Source organism: Panthera leo, chromosome A1, assembly GCF_018350215.1.
Source record: "Panthera leo isolate Ple1 chromosome A1, P.leo_Ple1_pat1.1, whole genome shotgun sequence".
Taxonomy (NCBI): domain Eukaryota; kingdom Metazoa; phylum Chordata; class Mammalia; order Carnivora; family Felidae; genus Panthera; species Panthera leo.
In genome coordinates, this window is record NC_056679.1 from 163808684 (window position 1) to 163834696 (window position 26013).

At 38.7% G+C, this 26013-nt stretch overlaps 1 protein-coding gene and 1 non-coding gene across 2 annotated transcripts in view; one reads left to right on the forward strand and one right to left on the reverse strand.

Annotated features, from left to right (window-relative positions):
• The window catches only part of LOC122201132, a 52542-nt gene extending 27634 nt beyond the window's left edge, over window positions 1-24908 (reverse strand). Inside the window, exons 1-2 of the mRNA XM_042907063.1 lie at window positions 24875-24908; window positions 14945-15025 (exon numbers count right to left, since the gene is read on the reverse strand). Of these exons, the coding sequence (XP_042762997.1) occupies window positions 14945-14971 (27 nt within the window). The 5' untranslated portion in view covers window positions 14972-15025; window positions 24875-24908. The remainder of the gene's footprint in view (window positions 1-14944; window positions 15026-24874) is intronic.
• TRNAA-UGC lies at window positions 17459-17531 on the forward strand. The gene has a single exon. It is a non-coding gene; the product is annotated as a tRNA-Ala (tRNA).
• Window positions 24909-26013: the final 1105 nt, after the last annotated feature.

Here is a 26013-nt window from a genome sequence, read left to right on the forward strand (position 1 = left end):
ACAAGCTAGTTAGTCCTTTACCTTTGGAATGTGAGCCCGACCACTCTCTTTTCATCCTTTCCTAGCTCAAGGACAAGGTTTACATTTCTGGCTGAGGAAGCCTGGTAACCTTTGATGTCCAGCCAAGCACCACTAAGTGGCTTTAGGTTTATCTTGTCGATCTTGCTCTTAGACTCCTTCCTCCCTCCTCTCCTTCAGAAAAACAGCACATGTGTGAAGGCTTTCTGTACACAACTTTTTATTCTCAAACAATTGTATATCCACGGGAAATCAAGGAAATGTGTACCCTTCACTCATTCCTCCTGGCGTGCACGCACACACACATACACACACACACATGCTAAGCATCTCATAGAACGAAAGTAGTACAGGTGTTTCTGAGGGGCGGTAGCTCACTGGGGTTAAGTTCTGAGGAAGAAGTCTACATTGAGATGCAGTTACCCTCTCCTCAGGACTCAGTCTGGGATGGGCATCATAGGCTTGCCACCCATGCCATCTCACAAAGCCCCACACGCAGAAGGATGCAATCAGCATCTTGAAACTCTTAAATATTTTATCTTTGGATTTACGTTTGTAAGTGAAATAAGATGAACAATGGGGTATGTGCCAGGGGCTTGGAGCCTCTGCACACATGTGGTTCTACCCCCCTGCTTCTGTGAGACAGAGTGTTGGCCTCCTGATCCTGCCCAGACACCACTGCTGCCTTCCCTTGCTGCGGGTGCTGGGTGTGGATGCCAGAGTGTTGGGTCGAATGGAAGGTATCTGGTGCCTGTGAGGGTCTGCACTTGCCTGGATCCTCATGTTTGAGAGAGTCATTTTATATTAAATAATACAAAACATCATGGCAAGTCAAGACAGAGATGGCTGAAGAAAGAAAAAGCTTCTAAACTGCATTTTGAACAAAGGGCCATACATTTTCATTTTGCACTGGACCCCACAAATTAGATTGCCATCCCTACTTAAAACTATTTTATAGCCCAGCCTATTTTGTAGCCCATGCCTACAAGAAATCTAGGCATGAAGATGAATTTTTATCAGTGAATAGGAAGCACAGGGAATATTTGTTTGTCCAAGGCAAAAAAAAAAAGGTCTCCACTAACACCAGAGCAATCTTGCTAAAGCACATTCTTATCAAGTCAGAGACTGACCTAAAACCTGCAGCATCGCCTGCTCGTAGAATATCCTCCATAGCCACAGCCTGGCCCTGGGCTCTCTGTAAATAGTCTATCCTCATCTTATCTTCTGAACTTCATGTTTTGCTAGGCCTTGGTTCGAATCTGTGCTTGTTTCTGACCAAATGCAGTTCATACTTTCCTAGTTGTGTGCCCTTGCTCAAGCCATTTTATTTTCCTGAAATGTCATTTTACCCATTCTTAGAGGCCAAACTGTCACTTCTCTCCTAAAGCTCCCAGCCTGTGCCTGCCTCAGTGCCTTTGCACTTCTTTCCCCTACTCATGTGGCTCCTTTTCTAGATCTTCTACAGCTAGATCCATTGTGTCACTCAGAAGGCCATCTTTCCAGAGAGGTCTATCTTAAGACCTGCTCTAAGCTAACCTCCATTTCATCCCATTCCTGTTCCATTAGTTGTAGTTATCACTTTTTAAATTAATTTTGGATATTTAATTTTTTTATAGTGCAATGATCATTTCTCCCAGAAGAGTAAGGGCCTCTTTTGCCTTCTTTACTTCCACAGGCCTTAAACCATGCCTGGCATGTACTTGTTGAATAAAGGGCTCTTTCCGTCCTCCTAATATTGTAGCATACTGCATGTCATATTTTCCTTACATGTTTTCCTCCTCTTTTTATGCTATGAGCTTCTCCAGGGAGGGGAAGAATGCTTTATTCTTATCCTGCACAATGCCTAGGAGGGCCTAGGCTTCAGTAAGTCTTCACTGAATGCATATATAAAAATAAATGGTGCAGAGGCAGAGCATTTCTTTTCTCTTTCAGAACAACTGGACACAGCATTAAGCCAGAGAGATCAAAACTAATTGCTGGAACGAGCAGCACATGCCATATAGCATTCATTGCATCTGTACCAAGGGCAGCCTTGGAAAAGTGTGTAATCAACTAACAGCACATGGTATCCAGAATGACCTCTGTGCTCATTACAATGCTATTCTCTTCAGGCAATTGGTTGCCTTTGTGGCCTGTGGGATGAAAAGCTTCCCAAAATAGAGACCCGGGATGAAGTCTAGTTCTGATGGGAGGGATCAGATCTAGAGGGCGCCTTCTTTATGAGCATCGGGCATCTGTGTTATTCTTATAGCAAAGTAGTTTGGTTTTTTTTTTTATTATTGATAAAAATGGAGATACTAACCCACAAATCAGTCTGGGGATCTAGGGAGTGTGAAGAAGGTAAGGTGTGGCATTAGTCGAGAGTGACAAGTTTGGGGCATAAATGGGACCATTAAATCAAAGTGGTGTACATAAAAAAACAGAAAAGCGATCTGTTCTGGCTCTCTTGGGCAAGGGGAAAATGAGGCCTGCTGGCCGGGTTGAGGTGAGGCTTCCTAAACTCTATGACAAAAGTCTGGAGCAATAGAAGACCCCCAGGCAAGGGAGAACAGAGCAATGACATGCAAGCCTGCAAGCCAGGGATTTAGAGGCCAGAGAGGGGATATGCACTGTTCTGAAACTCATTTGCACACTCCCCTCTTCCCTTACCCCCACAGAAGGGCTTCTCACCCTAAGATGCTGAACCCCTGGGTTCCCCATGAGCACTCCACACTGCCTATGGTGTAAGCGAGGAAGTCTCGCCTCCTCCCTCAACTACTGGGTGTGGATTCAATTACTAGGGAGAGTTAAGGATTCAAAGAGGGTTTCTTGGAGGGGAGGGGCAGTGTGTGGCACACACAGAAAAACACAATGAGGCAAAATGTGGGGCAGCTGGGAATCAGTCTTAGGAGGCTGAGATTGACTGTGGGTGCTGTTGGAGAAAGGTGCGATGAGCTGGGGTGCTGGAGCTAGTGTTGGGGAGGTGATTTTAGGGAAATCCAATAAGGTCCTGGAAGCTTTGGTGGAGTGAAGGCTTATTTTAGTCTTTTCCCTGGGAAGGAAATGCCTATATTGTGACAGGGCAGGATGGCTGGTCTCCCATGGGATTTCCCCCCACCTTGGGTCTTCAGTCCTCAAGCTGGCATTCTAGACAGCTCTGGGCTTTGGTGCAAGGATGGTGAGCAGAGGCCATGGTATGAAATCTTGCCTATAGGAATGTCTCATTGGAATAGCAAGTGGAGGCCTGGCCTTCGGGTGGCCTGAAGGGGTGCAGGATGGTGCTTGGAAAGGTCTGACAAATGCTGCTCGGTTAAAAAGGTTATTACTTTCCTTCTCTTTTCTGCTACAGAGAAAATCATTCTTGTTACTCCTTCTAAGAAGGAAATTCTGCAGAGCCTGGAACTAGACCACAAGCACATTTTCACCCTCAAAGGCATTCACTTTTGTGCCAGCTGCTGTCTTGGGCCTTGCTTTTTTCATTCTTTATGACAGTATAAAACCAAAGAGTTTGCCTTTTGACTTTTTCAGTCTGGGCTCTGAGTTGTTGTTGTTCTGTTGCTTTTTCCCATTGGCTAGATGTTTCCGGTTGGTGAGTAAATTATTTATTTGTCAAATCAGTTACCTAGTAAAGAAGCACTTGCTTCCTAGGACTGATGACTCTAGTGTGCCAAATAGTACCCAGGGGTTCCAGGTCCTGCCAAAACAAAGAATGGTTTAGGAGCTAGGGGAATTTGGCAAGTCCTATCAGCCCTACCTCCAAAATATATCTCCAGTGTGTCCCGTTATTGCAGCTCTGTGCAGCCACCATTACGCTTGGACAGACCTACTTTGTCTGGATCACTGTAATAGCATCTCAGCTAGCCTCCCAGTTCTACCCTCCATCCCATCTTCATGCCATTCTCCACTCAGAAGCCATAGGCATTGGATTAGTTTGCTGCTGCTGCTGTAGCAAATTTAACAGCTTAACACATGATACGTTTATTTTCTAATGGTTCTGGAAGTCAGAAATCTGAAATCATCTTCACTGGGCTAACATTAGGGTGTTGGCAGGGCTGTGTCCCTTCTAGAAGCTCTAGAGGAGAATCCTTTTCTTACCTTTTCCAGCTTTAGAGGCTGCTTGCATTCTTAGGCTCATCGCCCTGCCTCACTTAAACCTCTGCTTCCTTTGTCATTGAGTCTGACTTTCCCATCTCCCAGTGATGGCGATCCTTGTGATGACACTGGGCCCACCCAGAAAATCCAGGATAATCTCCCCATCTCAAGACCCTTGACTTAATCACACCACAGTGTTCCTTTTGCCAAGTAAAGTACTATAGTCACAGGTTCCAGGGATTCAGATGTGGGTTGGGAGCATGGTGTGGGGAACGGGATACATTCTTCTGCTTACCCAGGCATCATACCATCCACCTGGTAAAGATCCATGACTTCCCATTGAGTGTAAAATAAAATCCACACTCCCAACACCTGACTTCCAAGACCCTGCCCACCTCTCAAGCCATTTCTTAGCCAGCCTTTCCCTGGCTCTCTGCTCCTGTCACATGGCTTATGCCTGCTCTTCTTAAAACCCCAGACCCTCTCCTTTTGTGGATCCTAGTGGTTGTTATTCTCTGACTGGACACATAGCTGTTTGTTCTCTGACTTTGAGTCTTTGGCCAAATGTCACATTCTCTGAAGGCAAGAATATAGCAGAAGTGTTTCCAATTATGGAATCCACTTTATTGTAAGGAAGGAATATAACATTAATTGTGTGACTAGAACCTTTTATAGCTTAATCCTCAAGTGCCCCATTTGTCAAGCATTCTGGGTCCAACTTGACAGAAGAAATGACTGAGGCTTAAGTAAATTACCTAATTTACAAGGCTAGTGAGTATTAGAGTGGAATCTGAATACAGCCTGTCTGACACCAAATCCAGTACAATTACTATTGTACATACCTGTATATTACAGATAGTGTAACCAACAGGAGAAAGCCTGGGCTGTGAACTTATACTTAAATTCTGACAACACCACTTAGTAATCGTGTGACTCTAAGTAAGTGCCTAGTCTTGGTGAAATTCAGTTTCCACATCTCATATCTTTGTTAGGAAGAGTGAATGAAATGAGATATCCCAAGTATGTAGCACAATGCCTGGTAGTAAAGTAAATGCTAGCAAATAATAGGTGTAAAATATTATTAATAGAAACTTGCTACTCAAGAAGAGGCATTTTTTGCTTTTTTGCTTCCCTCTACTTTAAAAGAAACTTGAGTGAAAAAATAAATAATCTAATTTAAAAATGGGCAAAAGACATGAAAAGACATTTCTCCAAAGAAGACATTCAGATGGCTAACAGACACATGGAAAGATGCTCAACATCAGTCATCCTCAGGGAAATGCAAATCAAAACTACAGTGAGATATCTATCACCTCAGACCTGTCAGAATGGCTAAAACCAACAACACAAAAACAACAAGTGTTGGCAAGGAGGTGGAAAAAAAAAGGAATTCTCCTGCACTGTTGGTGGGAATGCAAACTGGTGCAGCCACTGTGGGAAACAGTATGAAGGTTTCTCAAAAAATTAAAAATAGAATTGCCATATGATCCAGTAATTCTACTACTGGGCATTTACCCAAAGAATATAAAAACACTAATTCAAAAATATATATGCACCCCTATGTTTATTGCAGCACTATTTAAATAGCCAAATTATGGAAGCAGCCCAAATGTCCATCCATAGATGAATGGATAAAGAAGGGTGGTATATAATATATATACATATATGCAAACATATAACACACATACATACATACACATATTTACTGGAATATTACTCAGCCATAAAAAATGAAATCTTGCCATTTGCAACAACATGGAAGGATCTAGAATGTACGATGCTAAGGGAAATAAGCAGTCAGAGAAAATTACCATGTGATTTCACTTGTATGTGGAATTTAAAAAAATGAACAAAGAAAAAAGAGACAAATAAATAGACTTTTAAATATAAAGAACACACTAATCGTTACCAGAGGGGAAGTGGGTGAAATAGGTGAAGGAGATTAAGAGTACACTTATGCTATGAAACTATAGAACACTTACGAAGGAAATTGAAGAGGATGCAAAGAAATGGAAAAACATTCCATACTCATGGACTGGAAGAACAAATATTGTTAAAATGTCTATACTACCCAAAGCAATCTACACATTCAATGCAACCCCCATCAAAATAACACCAGTATTTTTCACACACCTACAACAAACAATTCTAAAATTTGTATGGAACCAGAAAAGACCTTGAACAGCCAAAGTAATGTTGAGAAAGCAAAACAAAGCTGGAGACATCACAATTCTGGACTTCAAACTGTATTACAAAACTGTAGTCATCAAGACAGTATAGTACTGGCACAAAAACAGAGACATAAATCAATGGAACAGAATAGAGGACCCAGAAATGGACCCATAACTATATGGTCAACTCGTCTTCAACAAAGCAGGAAAGAATATCCAATGGAAAAAAGACAGTTTCTTCAACAAATGGTGTTGGGAAAACTGGACAGCAACATACAGAAGAATGAAACTGGACCACTTTCTTACACTGTACACAAAAATAAATTCAAAATGGATGAAAGACATGAATGTGAAACAAGAAACTATCAAAAAATCCTAGAGGAGAACACAGGCAGCAATCTCTTTGACCTTGGCCATAGCACCTTCTTACTAGACATGTTGCTGGAGGCAAGGGAAACAAAGGCAAAAATGAACTCTTGGGACTTCATCAAGATATAAAACTTTGCAGAGCAAAGGAAACAATCAACAAACTAAAAGGCAGCCTACAGAATTGGAGGAAATATTTGCAACTGACATATCAGATAAAGGGCTAGTTGCCAAAATCTATACAGAACTTATCAAACTAAACACCCAAAAAATAAATAATCCAGTTAAGAAGTGGGCAGAAGACATGAATAGACATTTTTCCAAAGAAGACACCCAGATGGCTAACAGAAATACGAAAAGATGCATAACATCACTTATCCTCAGGGAAATACAAATCATAACCACACTGAGATACCACCTCAGACCTATCAGAATGGCTAAAATTAACAACTAAGGAAACAACAGATGTTGGCGAAGATGTGGAGAAAGGGGAACCCTCTTACACTCTTGTTGGGAATGCAAACTGGTGCAGCCACTGTGGAAAACAGTGTGAAGTTTCCTCAGGAAGTTAAAGATAGAGCTACCCTAAGACCCAGCAATTATACTACTAGGTATTTATCTAAAAGATATGAAAATACTGACTCAAAGGGGCATATGCACCCCAATGTCTATAGCAGCATTTTCAGAGCCAGATTATGGAAGGAGCCCAAAAGTCCATTGACTGATGAATGGGTAAAGAAGATGTGGTATGTGTGTGTGTGTGTGTGTGTGTGTGTGTGTGTATATGAATATATAATGGAATATTACCCTACCATCAAAAAATGAAATACTGCCATTTGTAATGATGTGGATGGCACTAGAGTATATTATGCTGAGCAAAATAAGATAGAGAAAAACAAATACCATATGATTTCACTCATGTGGAATTTAAGAAACAAAACAGATGAACATAGGGGAAGGGAAGGAAAAATAAAATAAGATAAAAACAGAGAGGGAAGCAAACTGTAAGAGACTTAACTCTAGAGAACAAATTGAAGGTTGCTGGAAGGGAGGTGGGTGGGGGATGGGTTAAATGGGTGGTGGGCATTAAAAAGGGCACTTGTTGTGATGAGCTCTGGGTATTATATGTAAGTGATGAAACACTAAATTCTACTCCTGAAACCAGTGCTACACTATATGTTAAGTAACTTGAATTTAAATAAAATCTTAGAGGGGTGCCTGGGTGGCTTAGTGATTTAAGTGGTTAAACATTCTAGTTTGGCTCAGGTCATGATCTCACAGTTCGTGGGTTTAATCCCCATGTCTGGCTCTGTGCTAACAGCTCAGAGCCTGGAGCCTGCTTTAGATTCTGTGTCTCCTTTTCTCTCTGTCCCTCTCTTGCTGGTACTCTGTCTCTCTCTGTCTCTTAAAAATAAATAAAATGTTAAAAAAATTAAATGAAATCTTAGAAGAAAAAAATAGAGTACACTCATTATGATGAACACTGACTAATGTATAGAATTGTTGAATCACTGTATTGTACACCTGAAACTAATATACCACTGTATGTTAATCATACTGGAATTAAAATTTTAAAAATAAAAGAAGCTTGAGTGAGAAAACTTGAAAGAAATGCCCCTGGTTAATAGTGTCCCATATTTTTTTCTTAAATGTTTTTAAATGTTTTATTTATTCTTGAGAGAGAGACAGAACATGAATGAGGGAGGGGCACAGAGAAAGAGGGAGACACAGAATCCGAAGCAGACTCCAGGCTCTGAGCTGTCAGCACAGAGCCCGACATGGGGTTTGAACTCACGAGCTGTGAGATCATGACCTGAGCCGAAGTCGCACGCTCAACCGACTGAGCCACCCAGACACCCCTAGTATCCCATATTTTTATCATTACTTCTTCCTGTCACAAATGTTCTCAAGCTGAAACTCACTGAAGCGGGTTCCCCCATCAGTAATGAACATTTTGTAAGTCACTCAAAATCTACAGGAAAGAGTCAATTTATCAGTGCTGAAATTATGTTCTTTTGGGACACGAGAAGCTGAGGATTGAGAAATCTTCCAAGTGGGTGAGAGAAGACGTCTTGAGACCCAGCAACTCTTGTTTCCTCATGAGATTGTCTCCCTAGTGATTTCCAGAAAGCTACATTTTTCCTATCCCACCAGGAGGGTAAATAAAGCATTTATCCTAAACTCCCCTGCTAACAATTTCCTTTCTAGCTAATGCTTTATGCTGCCATGCTTAAAAGACAGATCTGTAAAAAAAAAAAAGAATGTTACTCTGAATATGTCATATCCTTGCTTAAAGCCTCCAATGAGCCCTCATAACTTATAGAATAAAGCCCAAACACCATTCATTGTTTAACAAGGCTCTCTATCATCTCATTCTGATCTACTTTTCAGCGCTCTATTTCTTGGCACTCTTCCCCATTCCATCACTACTTCCTCAACACACCCTCCACTTCATAAACAAGGTGCTGTTAGTTGCTCTTCATTCTCACACTGGGAATTAACTGCAAGGATGTAGACATGTTTATGTTCACAAGAGCACCATGAATGAAATTTATCCCCACATCTTCTACAGATCAGAAGAGAGTTCCTAACGTGGTCTAAGATCTCACCAGACCAAGATTTGGATTCACGAAATCCGTGGGTAGTAAATACCTTTATAGGCAGTTAAGATGGTATAGAAAATGCCAGCAAAAACAAAAAGCTTTAAAACTTGTACAAAGTGTCAATTCATTGGGGCACCTAGGTGGCTCAGTTGGTTAAGTGTCGAACTTCAGCTCAGGTCATGATCTTGCCGTTCAAGACTTCAAGCCTCATGTCAGGCTCTGTGCTGACAGCTCAGAGCCCGGAGCCTGCTTCTGATTTTGTGTCTCCCTCTCTCTCTGCCCCTCCCCTGCTCATGTTCTGTCTCTTTCTCTCTCAAAAATAAACATTAAAAAAGTTAAAAATAAAATAAAGTGTCGACTTATTGATTGATAACCAAATAGCTAGTCTGTCCTCACGGAAAATTTTCAACAAGAGTCAGAAATTATATCTCTGCTTTCTTGTGTAGAAGGTGTCCTAAGAGATAATGCTTAAGTTTCAGATATTCATGACTCTTTTCTTTCATTTCAATTTAACTAACATTTGTTGAACACCTACGATGTGTAGGCACTTTCTTAAAGACACAGACACAGAAGTATGGAGGTGGAATAAGTTAATTATAATCTGCAGATACTGACACGGTCTTATGAAGGAGGCCATATTTTGGCATCTATAGATGTTGGAGGGTAAGAGAGCCAAGGAACGATGTGAGAAATGGCACAGAATTGCAGCGAAAGAGTATTCTGGGGTAGCAGCAACTAGAAGAGGCTAGATGGAGCAGAGTTAAGCACTAAGGAAAGCTACATGGGTTAAGTCTGGAAGTTGGACTCATGTTACGGAGACTCTAAATGCCAGGCTGACGAGTTTGACTTTGTTTATGAATAGTAAAGAATGACTGGAACTTTGAACAGAGAAGTGACACAATCTCCAATTACTCGTAACAAAATATAGAGAAGAGTTAGCTGCATGTTTCAGATGCAAGGAGTGATTTACTTTAGGGGTTTCTGAAAGAACACGTTTCCTAATTTCTCTCTGATCAAGTATAAGTTCAAAAGAGTGTGTTCCTGAACAAAATACAAGAAAAAAAGAATTATGCTATCTGAAAGTCTACATTTACTTTTTTATGTTCCACAGAATTTACAAGAATGTCAACAGAATATTTATGCATGGTTAAGATGAACAATATTTAGATGCAAAGTTTATAAGAACCTGAACAAAGGAAAAAATGTTTTAAAAACTGCCACTGGGTTATGGATGAAAAGGGCCATTGTAGTAAATTTATCAGTCAATTTCAAAATAAGAGCCTACAATTACATTTAGGAAAGTCGTATTTCATGGAAATGCAGGAGCACTCTGACCTTTGAATCTACACTGAGTTCTAGCTAAACCAATTATTAGCTGCATGAATGTGGGGAATATGTTTTCCCTCCTAAGCCTCAGTTTTCTCATCTGTAAATGTGACTAATAATGTCAACTATATAAGTGAGTTATTGAAATTAAAACTTTGTTAAGAGCTTAACAGAGTCCTATTTGCTCATAAGAAACCCTTAATAAATATTTGCGATTTTTACTTTAATACCTGCCTTCCGTTTTTTAGTAAAACTTGACAATGAAAAAACAATCATCTTTCGTATTTCACTTCCCTATTTTTCTGTTAATTTGGGTTTTATAAGGAACAGAACAGTTGGTTCTCATTATTCACGAATTCCATATTTGTGAATGTGCATACTTACTACAATTTACTTGTAACCCCCAAATTAATACTCATAGCACTTTCATGGTCATTCACGGTCATGTGTAAAGTTGCAAAATATTGAGTTGTCTTGTGTGCCCAGCTGAGGCTGAACAAAGTAATGCTCTCTGTCTTCTCGTTTCAGGTCTTATTTTGTAAACTAGTGTCCTTTTCCTGGTATATTTAGGCCATGTATTTTGTGTTTTTACATTTTTTCATTTTTGTTTTTGTTACTTTGTGTGTGGGTAATTTTGTTCTCGTTGAATTGTTGGCAAGAGTTCCTAAGTGCAAGAAGGCTATGATGTGCCTCATGGAGAGCTTGTCAGAGCTTGTCATCTGCATTAGATTAGCTTCATTCAAGCCTAAGTTACAGTGCTGTAAGACTGCAAATTCAATGTTAACAAATTAACAGTAGATATTAAAGTATATTTAAACAGAAACACACATAAAACAAGGTTGTATATTGATAGGTTCAAGAAAAGTGTTGTGACCAGAGGCATGTGGGAACCTAACCTTGTTTCCCTTAGGAAGAATGGTTCAGTATTCACTAATTCAATGTTTGCAGTTGTCACAGAACATAACTCCTGAGAATAATGAGAGTTGACTGTATTTTTGAAATTCATCCTTTTAACAATGAGTACAGTAATCAATAAACGCAAGAATATGTACCTTTGCAAATATAAAAATATTATTTAAAATTTCTGGCAACTTGTTATTTCTTGGCTATTTTATATGGCACAATTATACTAATTTCATTAGCTTATGCTTTTATAGCTCTTTGTTATAGTCTCCTAATTTTATACTATCAATTTCATGAAAAATCAATTAAAACAATATATAAAGGCTAGTGTTTTCATTATTTTACTGCTTGGATGTTTGTTTCAGGCTATTTATGTCTTAGTAACCTTCAATTAAATTTCTGTTTGTATTTAACTTCAATGGTTGAGCTTTTTGAGTAACAATCACAAAATCCTGATAATAGTGGTATTAATAGAAACCAAATACATCTTTTAATAGTGAGAATGTCATTCTTAGTGAACCAGCAGGAAAGGCTGTGTCTAGATTCTTCTTGTGAAAACTCAGACACAGAAGCCCAAGGGCTATGTGCTCATAGATCAGCAGGAGAGTCTGGCTCCAATACCACGTTGTAATATAGATTTCTTTCGTCTCAGGCAGTTTAATATTTTAGAAAAGATCCATAGAGAAAGATCGTTTTCAGAAATTTGTTTTTGTTTCAACAATGTTCCTTAAGAGAAATTCATTATTTTAATTTATCTATAGTTATTTTCTAGGCTTTAAATTCTTTAATTTGTCTAAGAACAAAGTTCTTTAAGTTCTTTAGTTTGTTCTTAGACAAATTAAAGAATTGTGGACACTATGCGCTATACAATAGCCCAATGTGTTCATAAAGAGAATTGAAAATGTTAATTAATAAACTTTGCCATTTAAACAAATTGGCCTTTGGCAGTCAATTAAAAAATTTGAAAAGCACATTATCCAAATTGATTAAGACCTTGCTATCCATGGTATGTACACCTCAGTGACTGAGATGCAAGAAGAAAATAATAGAATTTCTATTTTTAGAACTTTATCTACAAATATAATTTTAATTGAGCTTTATTAATATTTAATATATAGCTTCTCCCTGCTATATATTGTCATGTAGCCTGTAGTTCAGGCAGTTACTAGCTAGGAACATGCACCCACGTTTCCACCTCCCAAGGGCAGCGTGTGCGTTCCATACTGGGAGGCATTAACTGCATACCCACGGCTGTGTGTTCACTCTCAGCATATTGCAATGTTAAATTAGGATGTGGGTAAGGGAATTAAGAAATTAGATTACGTTATATTTAAAAACACTTTATAATAATTTATGATATGGGGCAGTGATCTTGAAAATTTTGCACAATACAGAGGTTTCCTGGTTATGTTACGGGAAGATAACATGTCAAATTTAAGATTCATCATATATTGTATTCTTTACTAAACAAACAAACAGACAAAGCAACCAACCAAAAAAAAAAAAAAAAAAAAACCCTCACTTGCAGCTTTGTTGACCTTTTGTGATGACAAGTAGCTATCAGTAGTGTGTTACCTAGCAGATATTTGAAAAAATAAGCAGACTTGATTTGCCCCTTCAAGGTAAAGGTCACATTTTAATAATGGATGAGAAAGGAGCTGCTTTTGAAAGAAACTCATGTTATGAAGAAAGTATTTGGGGGATATTTCTCTCATTAATGTTTTAGTTGCCATACAGAGTGGGTTTCATCTATAAAAACTCATATTTCTACATTTTAGGGACTTAGAATTTAAAAATCTTCCAAGTAAGATGTTCTAAATCCATTTGTTAAAAATAGATAGTTTTCATGGATGAGTGACTGACATCAGGGAAGAAGGAAATTTACTAGCCAAATGTAAATGAAAAACCTTTGCACAATTGGTGAATGGGATTGAAAATGAGTACCATGATTTAAGAAGTGTAGCCAATAAGGCACTTCTTCTGTTTGGATCCCTATCTTTGTAAAGTGTGTATATTAGTTATGACAGCCACTAAAACTAGGTATGAAAATAAACTGAATTCTTAGCTAGGCCTTTGAATTCGGGTCTCATAAAGTGCCAAGATTTTTTTTTTAATAAGGTATATTAAATAAGTTGGTCCCAACAATACTTTTAAGATGAGAGAGAACATACGGGTTCTTTAGAATCTTTTTTTTAAATAAAAAAATTTTCTTTAATGTTTATTTTTCAGAGAGACAGCATGAGCGGGGGAGGGGCAGAGAGAGAAGGAGACACAGAATCTGAAGCAGGCCCCAGGCTCTGAGCTGTCAGCACAGAGCTCCACGTGGGGCTCAAACTCACAAACTGTTAGATCATGACCTGAGCTGAAGTCAGACGCTGAAACCTAATAAGCCACCCAGGTGACCTAGAATCTTTAATAACTAAAAAGTTTTAATGTTTACTTTTCATTTCATCCTTTTAAATTTATATTTTTATGTGTGTAAGTTTAATAATATCAGTATATATTATCAGGGCAATATATGAATATAATTTATAAGTAAAGTCCCATATACTGAGAATATGTGCTTAAATTTTTCTGAAAGGCTTATGTAATGAACAAGTTCAGGTATTCACTAGTCCGGACTAGCCATGCTAAGAGTAGAGAATGAAAAGGAGTTGGGGAGATTGGATGTACTTCTCAATTTTCTTTAAAAAAAAAAATTTCCCCAAAAGGAGGGTTTAAGGAAAAGCTACTATCATTTGTAATTTAAAAAGAAAAGGCAATTTAACACCAGAAAATTAGGAAGGACATAATCGCAGAGGAAAGGATAAACCCTTAAACTGAAAATAATTTACGTATGAACAACTCAGCACATTGTCCTGTGGCCTCTTTGAATACCACTGTGGAGCAATACTGGCCTGTTCATCTTAATTCCCACGACCTTCTTTTTTTTCAAATGTCATATCCTTGCACTTTTGGGGTTTTTTTTTTAGTAATTACTTTCTTTCTTTTTTTAAATTATTTTGGGGGCAGAGAGAGAGGGAGAAACAGAACTTGAAGTGGGCTCCAGGCTCCACGCTGTCAACACAGAGCCTGACGAGGGGCTCCAACCCACTAACGACTAGACCATGAGATCATGACCTGAGCCAAAGTCAGATGCTGAACCGACTGAGCCACCCAGGCACCCCTAGTAATTCCTTTCTTAGTACCCTATGGATGTTGACCTCTCCTGTGACAGTTGCCCTCCTCCTTCTTGTCTCCACAGACATTGCAGTCAGAAAAAGCACTCCTGGTCCTAGAGAAACAGTGGCTTCACAGTAGCCAGAGAGTGAACATTTTTGCATTTTCAAGGTAGGTTTTGCTTTCTGGATGCTTATGGCCCACACTAACCCCTTCACAGTTTTGGTCTCACACAAATATGCATTTGACTCCCCTTCCCTTAGTATATATCCGTCCCCACCCATTAATTCCTTCAAATTATGAAAGTCATTTGAATTCTAAGCCTACCTTTTGTGACACTAGAAATCTTTGCATCCACAGCTCCAATCTCAAAGATCAAACTTCACATTCCTATTTTCTTGATTATTGCTGAAAGTGTCAAGTTACAGGTTTTCAGAAACAACCCCTGAAACCTCATTATTTACTTGCAATATGGGAGAGAATATTGATGAAAATGTCTTGTACAATTTGCCAGCTAATTATTTTTTTTCATTAGTCATTGAATGTATATGTTAAAAGAAAAAAAGACCTAACAACACAAAAGCACAGTGGAATCCCCACAAAGTTCTATAGTATGCATATTCTCTTCTTTCCCATCGCCATTGCCATCTCTTGGTTATAGAAAATGAGGTAAATTGGAAGGCACTTTCATGAAAACAAAATCTGCTGTTAAACATTATTCTAGTTTCATCACAATGTCAACAAAGAAAATATTCCTTGTGCTTTCATTTTCAGTGTGTGGCCTAAGCCTGTGCCCTTTCAAAAGTTATGTAACAGAGGTTATCAATTTATGCACATGTGCCAAGATTCGCAGTGCGCAAGAATTCAGTGGGAGAAGTCAGGGTCAGTCCTAGATGAAATTTAAGTTTGGTGCACATCTTGTCCCCTAAAAATACCTTTTACCCATTGTTCAGTCAATAATATCCTTCCTGCCTTTTCTCCCCACATTACTGGATAGTCAACAGTCCTGTCAAGGTGCCTCCTGCAGCATTAATTTCCCAGCAGGAAATTCCTCTCTCACCTCCTGCTCCCACTTACAAGGAAGTGAATTAATACAGACTGGCGTTCACCTTTAAATGTTGTTGGCTTCCGGTATGCAGCAAGGACAAACTGACTAGATCCAGGAATAGTATGGTATTTATCTCACATAGAAAGAATTCTCCAGGAAAAAAAAAAAAGGACAAAATGGAGATGGAGATTATGCTTGGTTACAGAAGCATTGACATTCTGAGTGTATACGAAAGAAAGTTCATAAAATACAAGAAGTTTTAATAGAGGTGAGGGTAGGAAGGAAGAGGTGAAACTAGCAATAAAGTGGCAAATGAGGGGATATTTTTCCCTCCCTGGTCTACAGGTGATGGACAAAAACAAAGCTGCCTTTAGGAGGGACAGATGGAATATTTTCTCTCAAGCATAGAGAGCTAGACCTTGAAGATGGTGATGAAATTGTGTCAGGACATGACCTCAAATGATGATCCAGATCTCTACAAGGCTTCTTGATATTTGGCAGTCTGGAGAAGCTTGGGTATCTTTTTTAAGACTAACATTTTAAAATGTGTTCACCAAAATCACATAGGATTACAAAGGAAATCAATTATACTGAAATACCATTATCAAAATATTAAAGACAAATTTGAGATACGGTAGCATTTGCCTCTTTAGTCACACATTAGACAATAGGATGTGGTAATGGGCCTAACTGCTGTCTTACTTTTAAAATAGTGATGAATACAAACTATATATTAATATATGGACAATAACTGTAATATGACATATCTATAATTTTTGTTACTAAAAAGCTGACAGAACAGCTAATTTTATAGTGATTTGTTTCCTATTTTATAATGGAGGAAAATCTTAAGTTTCAGTTAGAGGTGACTGAATATAAAGATGTAATTTTTCCCCCATCCAGGTCCAAGGAGCTTTTAATATTATACTCTCAGGGGTCTTTGGACTCCAGGTTAAGGACTTCCTTATCTATGGGCTGGAGAAGTTGGTCACTGCACTGTAAAGTGGGTGTCTATAGTGGGATAGAGTATATAAGAGTGGTGGAAAGCAAGGTAGGATAGCAAGAAAAAGTTTGGAATAGCAGATACATAACTAAGATATTTCTGAGATCGATTTTCTCTCCTTGATTCTCTCCTTGATTGGTGTCATCACCCAAATTTAGCCCCTTATCTCTTGCCTGAATTAATGCAAGGCTTTCTAATTCACCCTACAACCCAACCTCCCAGCACTGCCCCACAATCTAAAGAATAACTTAATTTATCTTTCATTTATGCTTTGGGGGTTCAAAACTACTCAGTGATTCTTCATTGCCACCCACACAAGGTAGAGCTCTCTATTGTGAATTTAAGGTTTGTTAGTATTTGGCTTTGGTCTATCTTTACAATCTGTCTCTATTAGTCTTCCCTATATACCTCACGATGCAATCAAATTGGTCCACTTAGAGTTCCTTGGTTGGGTCCAACTACATTCTTATCAAGCCTTTCCCCAGGCTATTACTTCCATCTGGAATTTATTCCCCCATTATGTGTGCAGAAATACGACCCAAGGTACAAGTTTAAGTTCAGTTACCACCCATTATGAGAGTAGGAGCTTGGTACTATTCAACTTGGTTTTTAGACTAATGATCAGCTGTGTCCCTTGCACACAAAAGGTGGTCAATAAGCATTTTAAACTAATGAACAAGACGATTATACATGGGATCTAGAGGAAGTCCCAAGATGATAAATTTCTAAATTTTAAAAAGGATTCAAGGTAGTTGCTTCAGCAGCAGGTTTGAAAGAATAGGAGAGGGAAACCTGGCTGGCTCAGTTGGTAGAGCATGTGACTTGCAATCTCGGGGTCATGGGTTCAAGCCCCACCTTGGGCATAGAGTTTACTTAAAAAGAAAAGAGTGGGAGAGAGAATTCTAATATTTGAATAGAAGAATAAGCAGCTAATCAGCAATGAATTGGAGGTCTTTTCTCGCTTTGTTCAGGTTAAACTGTTTTCATTTTATTTGGCTATATTACTTTATCTTGTTGTTTCTATTATTATCACCTCCCCACCTAATGAAAAGGAGAAGAGGGTGGTGATATTATGAGACAAGGCCCTGCATATTGTCTGAGAACTATGGTACAGTGAATATCAGCATTGGGGTAGGAGGTCTAGAGAATATCCTTTATACTGAGGCTGTTTGTTTTTTTTTTTTTTAAGGTTCCTTTTTACATAGTTTTGACTCAGACTTTCCATTTCTTAAATGTTGCCTCCCTTTAACCTGTATGAGATTCTGGTTAGAAATTATGCTAACCAACTCCAGCTTCCCAGTTCCCATAGCACCCATTACAGAACAAGGCAATCTCATGGCTGCTGATGATATGAGATCTGATGAATTCTCTGTTCCCTATAAATTATTCAAAGGCAATTTCAACTTGCCAGAAATGAATTTCCCTTTCTATGAAAAAGGTAAGTTTTGGTCATTTTCACCTTAAAATAACCTAATGATACTCAAGACTGAATAGACAGATACAGAATATTTCTCAAGGAATTTGTCCTATGAAGGCTAAACTGACCTAAATTTATATCTCTTTACCAGATTCAAATGCAACTTGATATCTGTTAGATGAAAGAGCTGGGTAGGAATTAATATTAAACTGACCTTGAGTTCTCTCAATTTCTGATGAAAAGTTTCAAGTTGCAAATGTTCCCTCTGTGCTTTCAGAACACATTTTTCATAGCTAGAGCAGGTACTCCATTTGCAAGCCTTTTATTTTAAAATGTCTTGGGCAGGAAAAAAAAATTTCTTGGGTAGGATTTCATGCAACTAATTCAATATTATAATTCCTTGCAATATACAAACACATCTGACCACCACACAAAATGGCACACAACAAGAGATTTGGGGACCGTAGCCTTGTTTGCCTCATCATTGTGTTTGGCCCAAGGAAACAGCAGATGTCAGTCTGTGCCACTATGCAATATTTAGGACAAGGATGACTCAGTTGAAATGGAAACATTATCCTAGTTCTGAGGCAAAAGGGCAGATCTGCAAGCAAATACCTTCCATGTAAATGACGATGACAAATGTATCCCAAAGGGAAAAATGCAAATGGCATATATACCTCATGAATAATTTGCCTTAATTGTCCATTCTTAAACTTGTATCCTAAGAATTCTTTGTGAAGAACAAATACTTGACTGACAAAAAACTTGACTTGACAAACAAATAATTGACTGATTCTCCTTTTGCTGGTTTAGCAGATATTTTACTGAGGTAAGGAGATAAGGCAATTCCAGGGAAATTAGTGTGTTATGAAACCATAAAATAATTTTCATCCTGATGAAGCCTCTGACATTTTGCTTAAAGCATTTGGAATGTGAACAGTGGTTGAAGAGTCTTTAAGCAAAGGTTGTAGGCTTTTGAAACATCTTTCCAAAGCCCCACTGCTACAACCGTGGCTACTGCGAGGCACTATGGCCTACCAGAAAAATCTATGGGAGAAAGAAGTTCTATGCTTTCTCTTCAAATTTTTGATGCTAAAAAGTAAGAAAGAAATCAAGCATTAAATGTATCAGGCTGTATCAGGCAATCAGATATAATCCTATTCTTTTTGTTTGTTTATTGGGGTTGGGTAAGTGGAAGTGTTAGTAAAAAAACAAAACAAAAAAACAAAACACCTCAGTAACTAATTACAGATGGGAGGTGGGTGGGTAAGAAGTCCAAATTTACTCTTGCTTTTTTGGTGATAGTTTTCTAAATCAAATACAAAGATACCAGTGGATTGAGGAACATACTAATTTTCTTCACCATTCCAAAAGCATTTGCCATGTTGTCATGGTTGTCTACTGTGGGAGTTGAAGTCACAACCTCCCAACCCACAATTTCATGTATGGAACTTTCTCTTTTATGCATCCCCAAGAGCTGGATGAGGTGAGAACTCAGTGCTCTTGAGATGTAGGGAGAGAACATGTTGCCCACAAAATTACAATATCCATAGGAAAAATAATACTGTACCTTCGAGGAAAGCCTAAGGTCCTTTGTTTATTCAAATCTAGAAAGAAAAGGGCTCCTTTATATATTATAGATAAAAAACCCCACACATTACCAAAGACCTATGTGTTTTTTATAAAGAGAACTATTAAAGAAAGTTCCTAATGTTTTGCAGGTTTTGTTTTTTTATCATGCAGTAATCTTCCCTTTTTTCCTCAGAGGTGTTTTAGCCTTTTCCTACTTTGAACAACAGAGCCTGTGCTAGCAGAAATAGAAGGCCATACTCTTTGAGGAGCTGCATCTCTGGTAAAATGCAAATTTTACAGAGCATCAGTTCTCAACTTTAGTGTGTGTGACATTCACAGTGTGTCTGTGTCTATTTATTGTAATACATATTCTACTTATAATAAATCTATAGTTTATTATAATTTCTGATTATAATAAACCTATTATTTATTATAATTCCCATCCCATAAATTGAGATTTGAAAAACCTGATATGATACCCAGAGGTCTCTGACAAATGCCTGGGTGATTCAAATTTGTAGCTTTTTAAAAAAAATTTTAATGTCTTATTTATTTTTGAGAGAGAGAGACAGAGCTTGAGTGAGAGAGGGGCAAAGAGAGAGAGAGAGAGAGAGAGAGAGGGAATCCAGGCAGTCTCCAGGCTCTGAGCTGTCAGCATAGAGCCTGACTCGGGGTCGAACTCACAAACCAGGAGATCATGACCTGAGCTGAAGTCGGATGCTTAACCAACTGAGCCACCTAGGCGCCCCGTGGTTTTTTTTTTTTAATTTTTAGTGTTCTATTTATTTGTGAGAGAGAGACAGAGCACGGGGGGGGGGGGGGGGGGAGGGGGGAGAGGCAGAGAGAGAGGGTGACACAGGATCCAAAGCAGGCTCCAGGCTCTGAGCTGCCAGCACAGAGCCCAATGTGAGGCTTGAATTCACAAGCTGTGAGATCAAGACCTGAGCCAAAGTCGGAGGCTCCTCCTGAGCCACTTAGGACCCCTCTAATTTGTGACTTTTAGACTACATTTTAAGAACCACTGAGATGGAAATAAGCAGGCTATTTTAAAAGCTCTTTTAAGAGCTACTTTTAAGTACCTCTTAAGTACCAAATACAGTTTGTATTTGGTGAACTTAGTTTGTCCCTTTGGTAAATCTTTTCTGCTTTCTTGTGATGTCTCCTCTCTGGAACCCCCCGCCCCAGCCCAGTGTCCACTGCTGGCCTCCCTTCTCCCCAACGTCTACGCTTTAAGGCAAAGGGACACACCTGACTCGTTCCAGCTTCCCCTTTCTCTGATTTAAACTTTAGTTCCTTCAATATCTTTCTTTTCATCAGGTGACAGGTTTGAAGATGCAATCTGATGAACTACCTAATGCTTTTTAAGGATATAATGATTGAAAACAGCTTAATACTCCCTCTTCAGGTCTTTGCACTAATTGTTTCTTCTGCTGAAATCATTCCTCCGAATCTTTGTTATATCTGAAATATCATCTTCTTGGACAAACTTTCTTGACTATTCCTCAGAAATACCCTCCTAATCCCATCCCTCCCTGTAGCCACTCTCAAATCCAAATACTTAACAGTGTCTGAAATTATCTTGTTTCTTTTCTGTCTCTTCCTACAGTAAGATAAAATTTCATGACAATAGTTGGTGTTGACTACTATTTTTACAGTTCTATCCCTGGCATATAATAAGTTTTCAATAATCATTTTTCCAGTAATGGAATGGATGTGAACTTCTCCCAGGAATGTCTTTTAGAAGTGGACATGACATGATGACCTTGCCTTTATCTCTGGGAATTCTGGGTTCTGAGGTAGGCTGGGAAGTAAGCCATTTTTGGAAACTGGCTTTCTTCTAATTTACAGCCTGAATGGGGAACACTTAGAAGGTGGGATTTTGTTGTAGGGGAAAAAGCAGGAGGTGGTGGGAGAAAGTCAGAAAGGTGAAGGAGTGCATTTCTTCGCATTTTAAATGTCCCTTTTTATTGAGACTTCTTATACTGTATAAATAGCTCCAATACAGTTCCATCCTAAGAATGTGGTCATCCCACGGCAGAAAACTTTTCTTGTGTATACTTACACACTCCTAACCCAGTCTTAGCTGCTTAGTGATTGCATGGTTTTCCTAGGGGAAGTTACCCGAAGTTGGAGGCTAGCATCTAGTATAAATAGGAGAGTTTCAGGTTACTATCAGCCACCTGGTTTAAGTGCTGGATCTTCTGTTGTAAATTATATACTTTTTAATCCCCATTTTCCTATTTTGGAAAAGGGGGAAGATGGTCTAAATTATTTTTCCAAACTCTTCCTGCATTAATAAGAATTTTATGATTCAAACTATACTATCCGTGGTTGGCTTTGAAAAACCATCTGTGAGTAAGCCACACCACCTACTGGGCATCTCTTAAATTACAAATTAAGGTTTGCATAAGGTATTGAAACTTAAGAAATGAACTTATTGGAAATCTTACTGCAAATTTGCAGAGCCCCTATTATATTGATCACATGCATATATTGACTCATTCCCTGATTTCTGAATGCCACAAGCATTCTTCCATTCATTGGGTATTTATTTGCTTCATTCCTGTGAACTTGGCAAATAATGCTCACACATCTTACTTAATAGTTCTTACCTTAACCTCCCTTTTATCCTGCAACTTTCTCTGGGGGCTGACACAGTCAGGGTGTCGGGACAAGTGGGGTGGCAGCCAATGAAGGCTGATATCTGGGGTAGAAGCAGATTAGCAGGGTGAGGTCCAGTGTGGAGGTGTGAACCTGGGAACTGGGACAGGGACTGTGGTTTCCAGGAGCAGGTAGTTTGCAGGCAGGCAGCCTTTTCAGCCAAGCAGACCTCAGTTTGAATCTGCAATCACTTACGAACTATGTGACCACAGGTAGTTAGAAGAGGATACAATGGATCAAGGAGATGGAATCTAGTATTTGAAACTATGTGTAAGACCCTGTAATTATTAGTTTACTTAATTTAATCCACATAAGAGCCTTATCAGGTAGACATCATGCCCCATGAAATGTCAGTGGCCCATTGCTTTTCCCATCCTACACTCTTTTCCTGGATAATCTAGACGTTATTATAATTTCAACAATCACATGAGAGCAGAAACAGATACCTGATTGCAGTGGGTTAAGAAAAAAAGTAAAAGATGTTAATAGATCACTCTGAGAGTTTGCCTTAAAAGGGGAAGAAGAGAGAATATTACAAGAAATATGCATTTAAGGGAGTTTCCCCTCAGGATGACAGAGACAAATTACCTTAGATCAGGAAAAAGTAAGATCAAAGATGTAGGCAGACATGGCCAGCCATAGCAAGGGAGGTCCATTCTCCCACTAAGAGGTATGTATCCAGAAAGAAATTACTTCATAGCAGCATTTGACTCCATTGACTGCTCCTACCTTTTAGAAACACATTTGCCTCTGGCATTTGGGATCATAAGACTTCTCTTGTATCATTGTCTGTTCCTGTTCAACCTCTAATACTGGATCTTCATTCCTGAGCCAGACTTCTGACTGGCTCTGACCTCATCCCAATAGCTTTGACCTAAGCTCCTTCTGTTGTAATCTCCATTCTTCCTAGGTTATCTCACGGCATATGGTGCCAATTCTATATTCAAATGACTAACACAACTGAATCCCTCACCAGATTTCTCCCCAGACCTCCAATATCCTGTTTCCTCATATGGTTACCTGGGCATCTAAAAGTATGGAAACATTCTGGTAACAAGCAAAACCATAAGGTGCCATCGGAAATCATCTCTATTGCTTCCTTCTACTGTTCAATCAAACCAATTCTGTGAGCCTGGTTTCCTCTGCTACTTGGATCAGTTCTGGGGCAAATACCAAGACTTAACCATTTCCTGGTAACCCTTAGTTTACTAAAAGTCATAATAAAAAACTATTCTAAGATTGGGGGCTATAGAGCTAGATTCACCTTCAAATCCTGCACTCTATCCTATGTCGCCCTGTCTCCATTTACTTTTAGAGCTTTACAGCTTTTGCAAGTGAATTGTTAGCATTTTGGCAACATTGGAAGGGAATATCATTCACTTTCCTTTCATAAAAGGAAATCGAAGATTAGCAAGTTTCACTTACAAAAGAGATTCAAAACATATAACAAAATAATTAATCTTATTTCATGCTCCAAATTTTACTTTTTGTTCAAAATGAAGTCTCTCACACTATTGTGTGTTATTCAGTCCCTTGGGCTCCTCCTCCAACATAGCAAAGTAAATATGCTGTGACGATCAGAACTCCCGAAATAGAGACAAATATTTAAAGCATAACACTGTACAGCCCAGTGTGAGAAGTGTCTCCAGTCCCCACTAGCCCCCACACCCCACACCCACATTTGGGTTCTTGCATGCACAGATTTACAGAACAGACAAAAGCTGGCTTGTTTTCTATAATGGGCAGAAAATGCTTCCTTTTGTTTTTAATCTGGCTGAACATTCAGTCTTAACCTTCATAAAGTTCAATTTCTCTTCTGGTACCTCTGAGCTAGATACACCCAAATTTTAAGATAGATGGCTTATAAGGTAAACATATCCATCAGTTATTTCTTTTTACCTATATCTTCAACTTTTTTCTTTCTGTTTGACTTTACCCTCAGCAACATTCACACTTAAACTGGTACCTTGTACCTTAAAAACAGAAACAAGACAACTTTTCCCTCATACTTCCTTTTCTGCTGTCATTAGAATTGTTTTGGTAATGGCAGGCTAATTAATTAATACCAACTCTATTACTGAGAAAAATAGAAAATTCAAGGTATATTTATAAATGCCTCTTCAAATACTTCAGAGAGCTTGTAAGACAGCAAAGAATAATGGGGTTAAAATCCAGCAGGAGATGAGCCCAACATTGGGGTCACTTCATCGGAAAAGGCTGAGAAGCTAAGAATTTTCAATAGCCTTAATAGAGTTCAGACCCCATCAGGGAGGTGGTCCAGATAAATCAGGCTCTGAGTTAGTACCCCAAACAATGGCCCAGGGAGTCAGGGTGAATGGCAAAAAGGCCAACCCTCACAAGGACTGAAAGCTGTCTTACAATTATTTTAGCACTGATTAGATTAAGATGATCTGGGACTAGTTAGTACCTTTATCATTCTAACGGAAACTAGTGCCTTATCATTCTAAGCAGATGACAGAAACAGACCTATAAGGGATCCTAATAAAGGGTGGACATTAGAATGACTATGATTAATATGTTAAAAAATAAGGGCACCTGGGTGGCTTAGTCGGTGGAACATCCGTCTTCGGCTCAGGTCATGATCTCACAGTTCTTGAGTTTGAGCCCTGTGTCAGGCTCTGTGCTGACAGTTGAGAGCCTGGAGCCTGCTTCAGATTCTGTCTCCTTTTCTCTCTGCCCCTCCCCCGCTCACCCTCTGTCTCTTTCTCTCTCTGTCTCAAAAATAAATAAAAACAACAAAAAAGTTTTTTAAATACGTTCAAAAATAAAGAACAAGTTGAAGCATTTCAGCATATGCAGGAAACTACAGAAAACAAATCAAATGGGAACTAGTACTGACAATATAATTATTAAAATTAAGATCTTTGGGGGTTAATTTGCTATTAAACTATACAGTTGCAAGTATGTCCAAAGAATATATACAGAATAAAGCACAATGAGACAAGGAGAGTGTTCTTTTGGCTTTCTCTTGACAAGTTCAGGAAAATGTTGCCAGGTTAAATGCTTGAAGATGCAGAAACAGATGAATACCAATAGAACAAGATACATATGTGGGTAAATATAAAAAAATATTGGGTCACCTGGGTGGCTCAGTCAGTTCAGTGTCCAACTCTTGATTTCAGTTCAGGTCATGATCCCAGGGTTGTGGGATCAAGCCCTGTGTTGGGGTTCTCGCTGAGCATGGAGCCTGCTTAGGATTCTCTCTCATTCTCTCTCTCTCTCTCTCTCTCTCTCTCTCTCCCTCCCTCCCTCCCTCCCTCTCTCTCTCTCCCCTTCCCTCCTCATGCTTCCTCTCTCTCATTCTCTCTCTCTCTCTATATATATACATATATGTATATACACATATATATGTATATATATTTGAATATTGGTTGTTTAAAAGAATAATATCTTAGAGGATTTGCAATCTGTATAGAATTAAAATACATGGTAACACAAACATATTATTTGTGCCCATAAAATAGTATGTGTACAAATTTATATTCAATTCTAATAAGTTTAAACACATGTTGTAATATTTTTGATAATCACAAAAGAGTAATAAAAGACTTAATAACTACCAAGTTAAGTGGAATTTTACAACTAATTAATTGAAAGGAGGCAAGAAAGGTAAGGAAAAGAAACAGAATAGAGAGACAGATGGAAAGTAAAAATAACAAAAGTAGATGTAAACC